Consider the following 15,359-nt stretch of genomic DNA (forward strand, 5'->3'; position numbering starts at 1 on the left):
TGTGTAAAAAGACATGACTTTACAATTTAAAATACTGAAGATGTGTGAATTCAGTGTATTGTTAGTTGTTTTGGATATTTTCTAGGCCTATATGATCAGGACTATTTTCTAAGTGGCAAACATTAAAACCTTTAACATTAATCATAAGGGAAGACGGGTTTAAAGTTGTATTTACAGTTTTACTGCAATATATAAATTGCAAAAATAGTTTGTTGTTCAATTTAAAGTAAATAAGGCACATTATCTTGAAAAATAAATTATAAAAAATAAAAGGGTTCTCAGTCTTAAGTATTATATCTTACAGAAATGAATTAAAGTAAAATTAGCATATTTAGAACAAAAATTAGGCTCTGCTCCACTACCTATTGTTCCTGCAGCGAGGATTCACCTTCTTCTTTGACTTAAAAAATATATAATTATACCAGTATGCAAAAGAGGGAGCCAAATTAACAGTTCTCTCACTGACGCGATTCGGTACACTGACTTGTCACACTCCATTTTGCGCCACTATCTGGAAAGTCCCGACATGGACTTCATATCCTAGGAAAATACAAACGAGATCTTTGGTTACCTTGTCCAGGAGCGATCCCATGAACATAACTACGTTGTATGATTTATGCATTTCAAAGGGATATAGGTGATCACTTTTATTCAGTCAGTTTGACACGTCAACATTTGCTGTTCGGTCGTCAATCAAAGCACGGTAAATAGCCTATGCATCACGATTCCGTGGCTGGCTATAGGAAACACACAAAATAAAATTGGCAAGAAAACAATAATTAGGCTCAGTGGATTTCGACTCATCGTTACCACGATGAAGGCGCATCTTGTTATCTGTAAAGAAATTTGACTTCAAATCAACCACAGCGCACACAAATCCCACAGGTACCTGGAGGTGAGACAGACAGCAGATTGCCAAACCAGCAGTGTTTCCCTGTCATCGCTCACATTGTGACTGACAAGCGCCTGTCCTATCAATATTGTTCATTCTTGCGCAGCGTTTCCCAAACTCGGTCCTGGGTATGTTTTGGTTTTTGCCCCTGCACTACACAGCAGATTAAATAATCAAAGCTTAATGATTTGTTTATTATTTGAATCAGCTGTGCAGTGCAAAAAACTAAATGTGCACCCCTTGGGGACCCAATGACAGAGTTTGGGCAACACTGTTCTAGTGGGAGAGGGACTTTTCTGAATAGCGAATTTAAACTTTTATTAATCAAAAATAGCAGTTATTTTTTTAAGTGGAATAAGTCTGGGAAAACAATGTGCCTACCAGGAAGTAGCTTTTACCTATCCAGCTCGTTCAGTGCAGGTGACGGAAAGTACAGTAGATTGGGAAAGGAAGTGACTTGAGACCAGTGAGATGTGCATTATGATTCTTATGACTTCCTTACATCATTTTGCTAAACAAGAGAAGAACAGAGCATATTGTCATGAAGCACTAGTACTGACATCAGATCCCCCTCTTATTCATTATGATCGAAAAGGCTAAACTGACACTTCATGAATACGGGTACAGAACACAGATGCTGCACAATGTACATTCAAACCAAGAGGAAAATGACATATCCAAAGTCATCATGATGATACATGGACAGATCAGAATACATACGTCGCTGTAGTAGTGGTTATGAAGGCTTCAGCATGGTAATGTCCAGTTATATGCAGGGCAGGCTACAAATGATCGTTGTCGGTAAACGTATTACTGACTCATCGTGGACACCTTGTGGCCACAGTCACACTACACTTTCATAAATAAACACAAAAAAGCCAAAGGCTCCAACGTGCTAGTTTTTTCCCCCCTTGAAGTACTTAACTCAGGTTTCCATTTGGGTGCTTAAACCACATAGCAACTCTTACATAGGATACATTATATAGCACATCTTTTAATACTAGTGTCTAGATCAGTAGCTGACAAATGCTTTCTACACCCCACAACACACACCTGAACACAGGGAAATGTAGGCAAGAGGTAAAGAAAACACAACTTGTTAAAACCACCACGGTCAGCCCATAGCCTACCTCAGTTCATTGTCATCTCACAGGAACAATATCAAAATCATCCAAATGGAATTTCTGGGAAAGTTGGATTTTGCAACCCTGCTAGACCCTTTCCTCAACGGATATCCTCTTCGGGTAGGTACACAGCATCATTAGCCCGAGAACATGACTGTTTCTGCACGCTACACCACTGCCTTGTACCCAACATTGTCACGTCGTAGCCAATGACAAGCTGGCCTGGTTAAAGTAAAAACTGACTGGCAGCCATGGTTATGTCCAAGATGATGCCCTTTTCCCTATATAGTGCACTACTTTAGGCCAGAGCCGGACTGGTGCACTATATAGGGAATAGGGTGGCATTTCAGACACTATGTGTCCTATGTCTCTGTTGCAATTAGATATATAGATAGATATCTATCTATATAGATCTGTTAGTTACACGGGTAAAATATTGGCAAAGTGCACAGAGGCTTTGTGGATAGGAACACAATACATAAATAGCAACTTGTATACAACAAGGCATTGGACCCCAAACCTGCACAGTAGAGAAGAGACTTACTACACACTAAACCCTGAATGGACACAAACACGTCAACACCAAAGACAACACTCCTACAGATACACACCATATCTGTTAAACTGCATGGGGCAAACCTGTTTCAATGTCCGACAATGAGACTTTTGGGAGACCATCAAAATAATATCATTTGATGTTCAGTTTTGAACAAACTGAATGTGATGTTTTGGGATTTTATCATTTGGATTCTACTAAACTCAGGATGCTCAAAAAGCACAGTTCTGTGTTAAACACAAGCTTGGGGAGAGTGTTCTTAATTCTCATAAAATGTAGGAGTTGTCCTATAACTCTTATAAAAACGGACATATTACACATTTAAATCCTTGTCTCATTATTTTATGTGTCTAGGTTTGTACTCACAAGTGTCAGGTAGGTACATGAGGAAAAGAAGACCTCCGATTATGTTAAGGCAGATTGCCCAGTGTGACTTTCCCCTCCGTTATTGTCTGTGTGACTTCTTAGGTAGGGTGGGAGGCAGTGTACAGAATTGGGTTGCTATGCCATTACCAACGACAGTTGTTAGGGGTTCATTGCACATAGCCACTCATCGAAGCAGAGGGAGTCATTGTCCATAGGTATCCATGGCAATAGTTGCGACATAAGAGGGAGAATCACAAAAGCAGGAGCTGAGAACAGACAGGGGCACTGGATTGGCACTGCCAGTTGTTTGAGGCATTGCCATGGGGCCCAGTGCCTTCATCTGCTTTCCGACTGGAACAAAGAGCGACTGGGCTCAGCGTGGCTCCAGTGGCTGAGCCTCAATGGCCTCCTCTGGTAGCAGAGTTCAATACCTCCAAGCGGAAGCCGACCTCCTTAAAACAGAAAAGGTTAACTAGGGTAAATTAACACATCTAATAAGAAATATTCAGAGCACTGAAAGACGTTCAGAAAAATGTTGTCCAATTTATAGCTCCCCGGTCAGGTTGTGTTGAGATGCAGGGAGTTCCTAAGGAAGTTCCCCGGTCAGGTTGTGTTGAGATGCAGGGAGTTCCTAAGGAAGTTCTTAAACATCTCAGAATGTATAGCCCCAGTGATTGCTCTTGGTCAGGCTGTTTTGAGATAGACCGCTACTAGAGATCTTTTGCTCTCTAAACGTTTGAGTGTTTAGCCTTAGTGAACGTGCCCCAATCCAGCTAGGCAGAGATGAAGGGTGGAGTTGGATGGATGGGGAGGGAGGGAGCAGCTAGTTGAGGTGGAGGGTTTGCTTCATGAACTCATAGGTGGTGAAGGCCACAGCCTGAGAGGGCACACAGCGGATGTAGTTGAGAGACAGCCCTCTGTACAGACCCTTCTTCATCCCATACTGACTGTACACATACTTCAGAGTCTTGGTCAGGGTTCTGTGGAGGGAGACAAGTAGGAAGACAAAGTTACTCTTTATTTTACAGTGCGGGGCTTACCAGGTACTTATCAATTACATTGTAATATGTTCACTCATAATATAACATTTTGCCCCCCCCCCAAAAAAATAATTTGTTAAAGACGTTCAGAATAGGTTATCCTGCCAGTGCCAGTCTGTTTCGGCATTCTAAACCTCAAAGACAGAGCTGTTTAATACAGACACAGTACACAGGCTCGGGACTGACATCATCTAAAATACAAGATCTCATTGTATGGAGTAGAATATAGTAACTCAGTCTTACTCTAAGTGAGTAGTCTATTCTTGCCCTGACAACCCAGAGGTTGTCCACCTCTAGAAAATCATTATTACGAGGATAAATTCTAGAAGCATAGTGTCAGGTGGTGAAGTATTTCTACTGCCACTGTGAAGCAGGCAAAATGTGAAAGGCATGTCTGGTACAAAGCTGTAGTCTTCTGGAAGACCAACCAGGGCTTAGGACTCAATAATACACTCCACAAAACTCAAACAGGGTCCAGGGTAGTATCCAGATTTCCATACCGTTCCTGTACCATACTGGGCTATGCAGTATAACCAGCAGTGCACACAAGGGGTGTTATTTTTTCCCAAACTAAAATAAATAAATATTTATAGACAGTCAAAAGTTTGGATACACCTACTCATTTCCGTGTTTTTCTTTATTTTACTTTTTTCTACATTATAGAATAATAGTGAAGACATCAACAGTATGAAATAATACATACGGAACCAGAGTGAAGTATTCACACCCCTGAGTCAATACTTTGTAGAAGCACCTTTGGCCAGCGATTACAACTGAGTCTTTCTGGGTAAGTCTCTAAGAGCTTTCCACACCTATTTAGGAGAAACATTTCTTTTCCACACATTTTTCAGTATTACTTTAGTGCCTTGTTGCAAACAGGATGCATGTTTTGAAACATTTTCATTCTGTACAGGTCTCCTTTTCACTCTGTCAATTAGGTTACTATTGTGGAGTAAGTACAATGTTGTTGACACATCCTCAGTCTATCACAGCCATTAAAGTTGAACTGTTTTAAAGTTAATATTGGCCTCATGGTAAAATCCCTGAGTGGTTTCCTTCCTCTCCGGCAACTGAGTTAGGAAGGACGCCTTTATCTTTGTAGTGACTGTCTATTTATTTACCATCCAAAGTGTAATTAATAACTTCAGAATGCGCAACGGGATATTCAATGTCTACTTTACCCATCTACCAATTGGTGCCCTTCTTTGCGAGACATTGGAAAACTTCCCTGGTCTTTGTGGTTGAATCTGTGTTTGATATTCACTCCTCGACTGAGGTACCTTACAGATAATTGTATGTATGGGGTACAGAGATGAGGTAGTCATTCAAAAATCATGTTAAACACTATTATTGCACAAAGAGGCAGTCCAAGCTATTTATTATGTGACTTGTAAAGCAAATATTTACTCTTGAACCTAGGTCCTGAACACAACAAAATGTGGAAAAAGTCAAGGTGCGTGAATACTTTGAACGCACTAGCAAAGTACTAGTGAATTCCCAAAGCGGACGTTAGCTAAATGCCAACAAGATCAAGCAAACATAATGTGATTGGAAGGACAAAGAACCCAGCTCATACAACTATCTCAAAAGGTTACTCACACTTGATCTAGGAGGGGATGATTGTCTCCGCTGTAACCAACAAGCAAGATCTTGCAAGCTAGCCACCTATAGCTAGCAAGTTAGCAAACCAAATGCATGGCTGAAGCCCTGACTGGAGAATTAGATAGTTAACATAAAGTTATAAGATATTTCGCTGGCAAATATTAGTGGTGAATTTCAAGTGTAACTTGATCACCTCTCTTTCTTCTGCTGAACAACAGTGGATCATCACATCACAAAACCTCAATTTTATCCATGTAGCTCTTTGTAGACAAACATACTATGTGACTGGTTCAATTGACATTATGAATAAAAATGTAAATAATAGAAATTGGGAAGGGTATTGAAAATCATACAGCCATTTCAAAGTACCCCAGTATACGGTATATCCAGTACACCCAATAAGTCTAGTCCAGGGTACTTTTGCCTTTTAGAATTGGATTATATGGAAAGAGAAACCTGATCCTAGATCAGCATTTCATTTTGTAATACGAGCTCTAGGTTTGGAGAGGAAGGGATAAATGGTGCCACTTACAGACATTTGTCCGAATCAGGAAGTACCACTCCTAACTGCATCCTTCTCCTGGCAACATCTAGAGGATAGCTGGGAGAGGAGACAGGGAAGAGAAGGGGGGGACAGAAAGAGAGTGCAAATGAGTTAACCAACCAACCAATTAACCACCCCTCCACAGAGCAGTTGACATAGGTCTTTAAAATCCAATGAGTCAAACACCCAATCAATCAGTCAATCAATCAACCTACGAAATGGTCTGTGCGATAGCTCCAGCCACCCCTCCACAGAGCAGGTTGACATGGGTCTTCAGCACCATCACCTCTGGGTTGTCTGAGGACGGTCGCCCCAGTAGCTCTGGGAAGTGGGCCAGACCTAGACTCTTCAGCGTGCCGAAGGTAAAGAACGAGAACCCTGGAGGATGGAGGGCAGAAGAAATGAGGCCCACAAAACTCAACAGAAAGTTATTGACAACACTGTGTGTGTGTGTGTGTGTGCATGGTCACCTGCATATGGAGCCATGCCTATAAGGGTTGGGATGAGACCTTTGTAGAAGCCAGGGATGCCTCCTTCCTTTAAAAAGAGAACACCAACAGCTGAGCCTCAACTCAAGATACACACAAACACAGGAGGGAAACTTGCACACCGCGCTCAAATTACAGGTATAATTTTAAACTGAGAGGAACAAATAAAAGGCACCTTTAGGTATATCGTCTGAAAGGCATTTCCGATGCCTGTGTAGCGATGGTGTCCTTTCACCTGATATGCCAGACGGGCTCTTATCACATCCAGAGGGTACGTACATATCACTGCTGTCATCCCTAAGCAACACAACAACATGGTCAGATACAACAACAGTTAAGTATGTTGTATCTACTGTGGAAACTATTGTTGTTGAAAAGGAATCAGGAATTCCTCAATCAGGAATGAGGAAGTATCTTCTCTGCATTATACACTTCTGTGAGCAGGCCTTTCTAATCGACCTGGCCCGGGTATCCTGGAAGGACATTGACCTCATCCCGTCAGTTGAGGATGCCTGGTCATTCTTTAAAAGTAACTTCCTCACCATTTTAGATAAGCATGCTCCGTTCAAAAAATGCAGAACTAAGAACAGATACAGCCCTTGGTTCACCCCAGACCTGACTGCCCTCGACCAGCACAAAAACATCCTGTGGCGGACTGCAATAGCATCGAATAGTCCCCGTGATATGCAACTGTTCAGGGAAGTCCGGAACCAATACACGCAGTCAGTCAGGAAAGCTAAGGCCAGCTTCTTCAGGCAGAAGTTTGCATCCTGTAGCTCCAACTCCAAAAAGTTCTGGGACACTGAAGTCAATGGAGAACAAGAGCACCTCCTCCCAGCTGCCCACTGCACTTAGGCTAGGTAACACGGTCACCACCGATAAATCCATGATTATCGAAAACTTCAATGAGCATTTCTCAACGGCTGGCCATGCCTTCCGCCTGGCTACTTCAACCTCGGCCAACAGCCCCACCCCCCCCGCTGCTCCTCGCCCAAGCCTCTCCAGGTTCTCCTTTACCCAAATCCAGATAGCAGATGTTCTGAAAGAGCTGCAAAACCTGGACCCGTACAAATCAGCTGGGCTTGACAATCTGGACCCTCTATTTCTGAAACTATCCGCCACCATTGTCGCAACCCCTATTACCAGCCTGTTCAACCTCTCTTTCATATCGTCTGAGATCCCCAAGGATTGGAAAGCTGCCGCAGTCATCCCCCTCTTCAAAGGGGGAGACACCCTGGACCCAAACTGTTACAGACCTATATCCATCCTGCCCTGCCTATCTAAGGTCTTCGAAAGCCAAGTCAACAAACAGGTCACTGACCATCTCGAATCCCACTGTACCTTCTCCGCTGTGCAATCTGGTTTCCGAGCCGGTCACGGGTGCACCTCAGCCACACTCAAGGTACTAAACGATATCATAACCGCCATCGATAAAAGACAGTACTGTGCAGCCGTCTTCATCGACCTTGCCAAGGCTTTCGACTCTGTCAATCACCATATTCTTATCGGCAGACTCAGTAGCCTCGGTTTTTCGGATGACTGCCTTGCCTGGTTCACCAATTACTTTGCAGACAGAGTTCAGTGTGTCAAATCGGAGGGCATGCTGTCCGGTCCTCTGGCAGTCTCTATGGGGGTGCCACAGGGTTCAATTCTCGGGCCGACTCTTTTCTCTGTATACATCAATGATGTTGCTCTTGCTGCGGGCGATTCCCTGATCCACCTCTACGCAGACGACACCATTCTATATACTTTCGGCCCGTCATTGGACACTGTGCTATCTAACCTCCAAACAAGCTTCAATGCCATACAACACTCCTTCCGTGGCCTCCGACTGCTCTTAAACGCTAGTAAAACTAAATGCATGCTTTTCAACCGATCGCTGCCTGCACCCGCATGCCCGCCTAGCATCACCACCCTGGATGGTTCCGACCTAGAATATGTGGACATCGATAAGTACCTAGGTGTCTGGCTAGACTGCAAACTCTCCTTCCAGACTCATATCAAACATCTCCAATCGAAAATCAAATCAAGAGTCGGCTTTCTATTCCGCAACAAAGCCTCCTTCACTCACGCCGCCAAGCTTACCCTAGTAAAACTGACTATCCTACCGATCCTCGACTTCGGCGATGTCATCTACAAAATGGCTTCCAACACTCTACTCAGCAAACTGGATGCAGTCTATCACAGTGCCATCCGTTTTGTCACTAAAGCACCTTATACCACCCACCACTGCGACTTGTATGCTCTAGTCGGCTGGCCCTCGCTACATATTCGTTGCCAGACCCACTGGCTCCAGGTCATCTACAAGTCCATGCTAGGTAAAGCTCCGCCTTATCTCAGCTCACTGGTCACGATGGCAACACCCATCCGTAGCACGCGCTCCAGCAGGTGTATCTCACTGATCATCCCTAAAGCCAACACCTCATTTGGCCGCCTTTCGTTCCAGTACTCTGCTGCCTGTGACTGGAACGAATTGCAAAAATCGCTGAAGTTGGAGACTTTTATCTCCCTCACCAACTTCAAACATCAGCTATCTGAGCAGCTAACCGATCGCTGCAGCTGTACATAGTCCGTTGGTAAATAGCCCACCCATTTTCACCTACCTCATCCCCATACTGTTTTTATTTATTTATTTTTCTGCTCTTTTGCACACCAATATCTCTACCTGTACATGACCATCTGATCATTTATCACTCCAGTGTTAATCTGCAAAATTGTAATTATTCGCCTACCTCATGCCTTTTGCACACATTGTATATAGACTCCCCCTTTGTTTTCTACTGTGTTATTGACTTGTTAATTGTTTACTCCATGTGTAACTCTGTGTTGTCTGCTCATACTGCTATGCTTTATCTTGGCCAGGTCGCAGTTGCAAATGAGAACTTGTTCTCAACTAGCCTACCTGGTTAAATAAAGGTGAAATAAATAAATAAAAAATAAAATATACAGGCCTCCTATTGTCTTTTTTGGATTCTTCCCACTGATCCTCTCACCTGCCATAGAACCGGCCATTAGCCTGTGGATGTGTCCAGAGATGCCCAGCTGTTTACTGAGGATCTTCTTGTATTTGTCGAAGGCCATGAACTGGATGGCTCCGTAGGGGAATATCCTGACCATCATAGCCCCATTGCCTTTATACAGCCCCAGGTAACCCTCCTTCTTTGGCACAGCACGGAGAGTGGCTACCACTCCTACAGGAGAGAGAGGAGAGGGAAGGGAGAGAGAGCAAAGGACAAAAAGAAGAAAGATCAGTGTGATGTCATTGCTTAGTTTCCGGTGCCATCTGGTGTAAGATAAAACATCTCCGATTAATTAAACGGGACATGATACAACATTTACATGGGAGGGGGAATACATCAGTGGCACTGACAAACCAATTGACAACCAACAGACATGTTTACAGGAAGAGGAACACTCCATTTCAGAACAGCAGAGTTATCCAAACCATACCCAGATCTTTGTAGTGGGGGCTATGGGCTTGCAGTAGGATCTTTACTCTGTCCAGAGGAGCAATGGTGGACTTGGCACAGCATCCAGCTACACCTAAACACACCCAGAGAGATACAGACACCCACAACATGAGCATCTCTGAGCTGGACTGAGTAAAATAAACATTAAATTATTCTGCAGATAATTATCTGTTAGATGCTTGTTTGCTAAAACCGGAATCTAGACGCATTAGCTTGAATTGGTGCATATTACACAGAACACAAAAAGCTTTTTTCTCTCAAATTGTGCACAAATTTGTTTACATCCTCTGTTAGTGAGCATTTCTCCTTAGCCAAGATAATCCATCCACCTGACAGGTGTGGCATATCAAGAAGATGATTAAACAGCATGATCATTACACAGGTGCACCTTGTACTGGGGACAATAAAAGGCTACTCTAAAATGCGCAGATTTATCACACAACACAATGCCACTGATGTTTCAAGTTGAGGGAGCGTTCAATTGGCATGCTGACTGCAGGAATGCCCACCAGAGCTATTGCCAGATAAATTATCAATACATTTTCTACCACAAAACTGTCTCCAATGATGTTTTAGAGAATTTGGCAGTAAGTTCAACCGGCCCTTTTGTGGGGGAAAACGTATTCTGAGTGGGTGGGCTTATGCTCTCCAAGAACCACCCATGGCTGCAACCCTGCCCAGTCATGTGAAATCCATAGAGTAGGGCCTAATGAATTTATTTTAATGAACCGTAACTCAGTAAAATCTTTGAAATTGTTGCATGTTGCATTTATATTTTTGCTCACTACAGATCACTTTGGACTTGTTGTGAAGTTTCTGGTCATGGATCAAGTTGGCCCATGAAATTGAGAGTGGATCTAAATGTTTTTCCTCAAGCCTGGACTATCGGACCATGATCTTATTACGTTTCCAATCGCAACAAATAATTTGGTTGGACACCAACCAAGGACTATCAAAAGCTGCGCTGTAAATTCTCAGAAAACAGTAGTTAAGATGGAGAGAAGTCTGTCCATAATAAAGCGCTGTTCTGCCTTTTAGTTTTGTCGCACCTGGACTACTGTTCAGTTGTGTGGTCAGGTGCCACAAAGAGGGACCTCGGCAATTGGCTCAGAACAGGGCAGCACGACTGGCCCTAAATATACATGGAGAGCGAACATTAATAATATGCATGTCAATCTCTCAAGGCTCAAAGTGGAGAAGAGATTGACTTCATCACTACATGTTTTTGTAAGAAGTGTTGACATGCTGAATGCACCAAGCTGTCTGTTTAAACTACTAGAACACAGCTCAGACACCCATTCATACCCCACAAGACATGTCACCAGAGGTCTCTTCACAAATCGCCAAGTGAACAGACTATGGGAGGCGCACAGGACTACAAGGAACTCTATTTCACATCAGGTAACTGATGCAAGCAGTAGAATCAGATGGTTTTTTCAAACAGATAAAAAGACGATTATGGAACAGTGGAGACTGAAGACACACACTGTACACATACATGGATTTTGTAATGTAGATATTCGGGCTCCCGAGTGGTGCAGCGATTTAAGGCACTGCATCTCAGTGCAAGAGCTGTCACTACAGTCCCTGGTTTGAATCCAGGCTGTATCACATCCGACCATGATTGGGAGTCCCATAGGGTGGGGTACAATTGGCCCAGTGACGTCCAGGTTTGGCCACCATTGTAAATAGGGTAGGCCATCATTGTAAATAAGAATTTGTTCTTAACAGACTTGCCTAGTTAAATAAATGATCAATTAAAATATATATAATAAAGGTTCAATTAAAATATAAATAATAATAATAATAAGTGATAGAGTAGTGGCCTGAGGGAACATACTTAATGTGTTGTGAAAAGTTATGAAATGTAATATTTGTATATACCTGCCTTAATGTAGCAGCAGCTAATGGGGATCCGTAATAAAATACAAAGATTCCTAGATTCCCTTCCAGACTCCCTTCACCTACCCAAGGACATTAGAGTACAAAAATCTGTTAACCACCTAACTGAGGATCTAAATTAACCATGCATAATACCCTAGATGCGGTCGAACCTGCTAAAAACAAAAACAAATTGTCACAAAAAACTAGCTCCCTGGTATACAGAAAATACCTGAGCCCTGAAACAAGCTTCCAAAAAATTGGAATGGAAATTGCGCTACACCAAATTGTAAGTCAAATCCAACTAGCTTGGAAGGACAGTACCATGCAATATCGAATAGCTCTCACTGCTGCTCGACCGACCTACTTTTCCAACCTGATTGTAGAGAATAAAACAACGATAAATTAAATGTTTTAAACTGTCGCAAAGCTAACAAAAAAGCAGCATTCCCCAGGTGAAGTTGGCCTTCACATCAGCAGTGATACATTCATTAACTCCTTTGACAGAAAAATAAATTGTAATCCAACCTCGTAACATAACAAAATGTGAAAAAAGTTAAGGGATGTAAATACTTTATGAAGGCTACAACCTTTTGTCTGTTGTAATGGATATTGCAGTTGCACAAGCAGGACGCAGTCCCTACACTTGACACATTTCGTGTGATGCTGTAAGATCATCTTTACAGCTGCTGCCATATATTAGTTCCTGAAAAAAGAACACTACATGACTGCCTGTCTGCCTAAAAAGAGTCTGACAATTGGCAAGTTCGTTTTGCGTCGCCCTGTGCCATAGTTATGCCATATATACTGATATCGTGGTGAGAGTAAAAAGCTGCATGTAACTCAGCAGCTAAGAAGAAAATGTAATCACTAGACTGCCTGTTTGTGTCGTACTTATGTTTGTAATACTGACAACAAAGTTTGTAAGAACTCCTGAAAATATAACATGAAATAATGCTTATGCTTACTGAGGCATGGAATGCAATAGGTCGAACAGTTGCGTGTACAACATGAAGTTTGTAGGCTACATCAGTGACCAGACAAAAGCGATCAAGGAGGTGGTAGCGGCTGTGAAGCACTCAACACTGCAGCTAAGTAGGCACCGGAGTGGGAAATCGGCCAAGTAAAAATAAAAATCCTACACATGCACAGGAATATCCATATTTTTAGTCTGGGCAAACAGAGAGAAACTCTGTATCCATAGCTTCTCCATATAATTAAACAGTTCCATTTCACGTCATGCTGTTGTAACTGGTGTGAAATGGCTAGCTAGTTAGCGGGGTGTGCGCTAATAGCATTTCAATCGGTAACGTCACTGGCTCTGAGACCTTGAAGTAGTTGTTCCCCTTGCTCTGCAAGGGCTGCGGCTTTTGTGGAGTGATGGGCAACGATGCTTCATGGGAGGCAGTTGTAGATGTGTGCAGAGGGTCCCTGTTTTGAGCCCAGGTAGGGGCGAGGAGAGGGACGGAAGCTATACTGTTACAGTTATTTACTCCAGGAAAAGGGAGTGGGTTTTGTCAGGAAATCTCTGTGAATCTTCATAAACCTGTTCCAGTTATTCAACCTTTGACTGTACCTATTTAATTTCTGGATCTCTGGTGAGGTTAAACCATTATTTTAAAGCAGGGATTGCCTACTGGCGGCCCAGGGAAGGCCCTCTGACAACTCAGTCTGGGTTTTAACATACTGATGCAAGTTAGAATAGTAGAATACACAAAGTGCAATTTTGAAATTTGGTTGTGCAACAGCAGTTTCTCTCTTGTTATATCAGTCACTGATAGTCACTCAATTAGCCCATGTCAGCTAACCTTTTTTAGATTGGTAAATTAGTCTAGTGGCCAGCTATCTAAACTTAGTATTCATGGTTGAATAAATCGGCCGGGGGGCCCACATTGATTTTGTTAGTCAGTCTCACTCAGATATCATATTAAAAACTGCAAACATTTGTTTCCACTCTGGCAAAATTTGTAGGATTATAGGAAATTAGCCAATTTTCCTCTCTGACACATGTCGAAATGTGTAGAATTGCAGAAAACTTGCTTTAAAAATCCAAAATGGTCTCTATGCACCATGGCAGAATGTCTAGAATTGCACAACATTAACTAAAACAAAAAAATCTCTGCCTTCAAGAGGGGGGCTGCTAAAATGTTTTGCTCTCAATGTGGTGGTGTTGCCCATCCCTGATCTAGATTATAGTAGTCCGTTATTGCTGGACAAAAAGCATGCACGCCATGCAGCTCAGCAGTACCTGGGTTTGTGTCACTGGATGTGCACTACTGTATGTTCTGTATTGCATTTCTGTATTATAATCACTAGTTAAGTCTGCAGCCACACTTACCTCCAGCTACGAATGAGCGGACAAAGTGATAGTCCCCCTGAGAGTGGTTGGGGATTGCAGGACGACCAGGGGTGGAGACTGCAGCCTCAGTTGCCATGGTGTGTGTGTTCAATCAGGACCCTAATGCAGCCATAACTATGGAAAGAATAAAAAACAACCTATATATATATAATTACCTTTACACCCACAATTAAAAAGGATATCACTCGACATCACAGTTGGACAGCCAATAAGACATTATTGCCTTGCCGGGGGGGGCACATAATGATGATGAGGCATAACGTTGTATGTAACGTTAACGTCAGTTGATCACTGAAGCAAAGTATAAATCAAGACATGGTGTGGTTTGGCTAGCTAAGTAGATACTAGCCGGCTAGTCACGTATCAAAACTAAACTAGCACTAGTAGCTCGTAGTAACTGTCATTGAACGTAGCTAACGTTAGCTATCACTGAAGTCGACCTAACCGTTATCGTGTTACCGTCAGCAGATTAACTTTTAACTAGCTAGCTAAATACAATTTTCAATCTACCATTGAATGGACTGTTCAAACAGTTACTCACAGTTCAATCGACTGTTGCTGTATTGATAACGTATATTAGCCATCTTACCCGCTGCAAGGTCAACACTGTCAGATGAACGAACGTTGCACAATGGAGCTAGCGGGCGCGTTAGCATTTGCAGGCAGCCTCAGGCCCTTCCGGATTCCCCAAGTAAACAAACATGCTTAGCGGGCGCTCGCAGAGACAACTTCACCGAGCGACAAATCTGTTAGTTCAGTTTTCGGTCCCTGTTTTTGCAAGTCATCCGTAGCTAATTGATAGCCAAAAGTTATTAGAAAAACAGCAACAAAACCAGTTTTCTACCTGGGTTAAATGTATGAAGGGTGAAGGCACGTGTTTTTATGATCACCAACCATCGAGAGTTGCACCGGCGCATGTCAATGACGTCACTGATCAAATAAAATAAAGTGCACAATAAAACCATAAACGTGTCAATTAATAATAACATGTCAATATACTGCCCAAACACTTTATCATTTGCTAAATATTGGGTCAT

General features: G+C 42.6%; 1 protein-coding gene across 2 annotated transcripts; it reads right to left on the reverse strand.

Moving 5' to 3' along the window:
* Positions 1-637: 637 nt before the first annotated feature.
* slc25a16 (solute carrier family 25 member 16) lies at positions 638-15,259 on the reverse strand. 2 transcript variants are annotated; one of them, XM_021580850.2, is made up of 9 exons: positions 14,864-15,259; positions 14,302-14,436; positions 10,063-10,155; positions 9,606-9,803; positions 6,788-6,909; positions 6,595-6,661; positions 6,340-6,502; positions 6,113-6,181; positions 638-3,918 (listed from the first exon to the last, which is right to left on the reverse strand). In XM_021580850.2, exons 2-9 carry the CDS (start codon positions 14,396-14,398, stop codon positions 3,762-3,764), a joined length of 966 nt encoding a protein of 321 aa, XP_021436525.1. In that variant the 5' UTR covers positions 14,399-14,436; positions 14,864-15,259; the 3' UTR covers positions 638-3,761. The 2 variants fall into 2 exon arrangements, with proteins under 2 accessions (XP_021436525.1, XP_021436524.1); XM_021580849.2 differs by having other exon boundaries at positions 14,912-15,253.
* Positions 15,260-15,359: the final 100 nt, after the last annotated feature.

This window comes from Oncorhynchus mykiss, chromosome 23 (assembly GCF_013265735.2).
Source record: "Oncorhynchus mykiss isolate Arlee chromosome 23, USDA_OmykA_1.1, whole genome shotgun sequence".
NCBI lineage: Eukaryota > Metazoa > Chordata > Actinopteri > Salmoniformes > Salmonidae > Oncorhynchus > Oncorhynchus mykiss.

Bases quoted from the DNA above. Each gene is read 5' to 3' on its own strand.
- slc25a16 (XM_021580850.2), bottom strand. From the start codon at position 14,398: ATGGCAACTGAGGCTGCAGTCTCCACCCCTGGTCGTCCTGCAATCCCC. The intron at 6,910-9,605 runs GTGAGAGGATCA...TGTGTTGCTTAG, and splicing joins AATGGCCGGTTCTATGGCAG to GGATGACAGCAGTGATATGT. The intron at 6,662-6,787 runs GTGCCTTTTATT...CTCTTTTTAAAG, and splicing joins TTCAGACGATATACCTAAAG to GAAGGAGGCATCCCTGGCTT.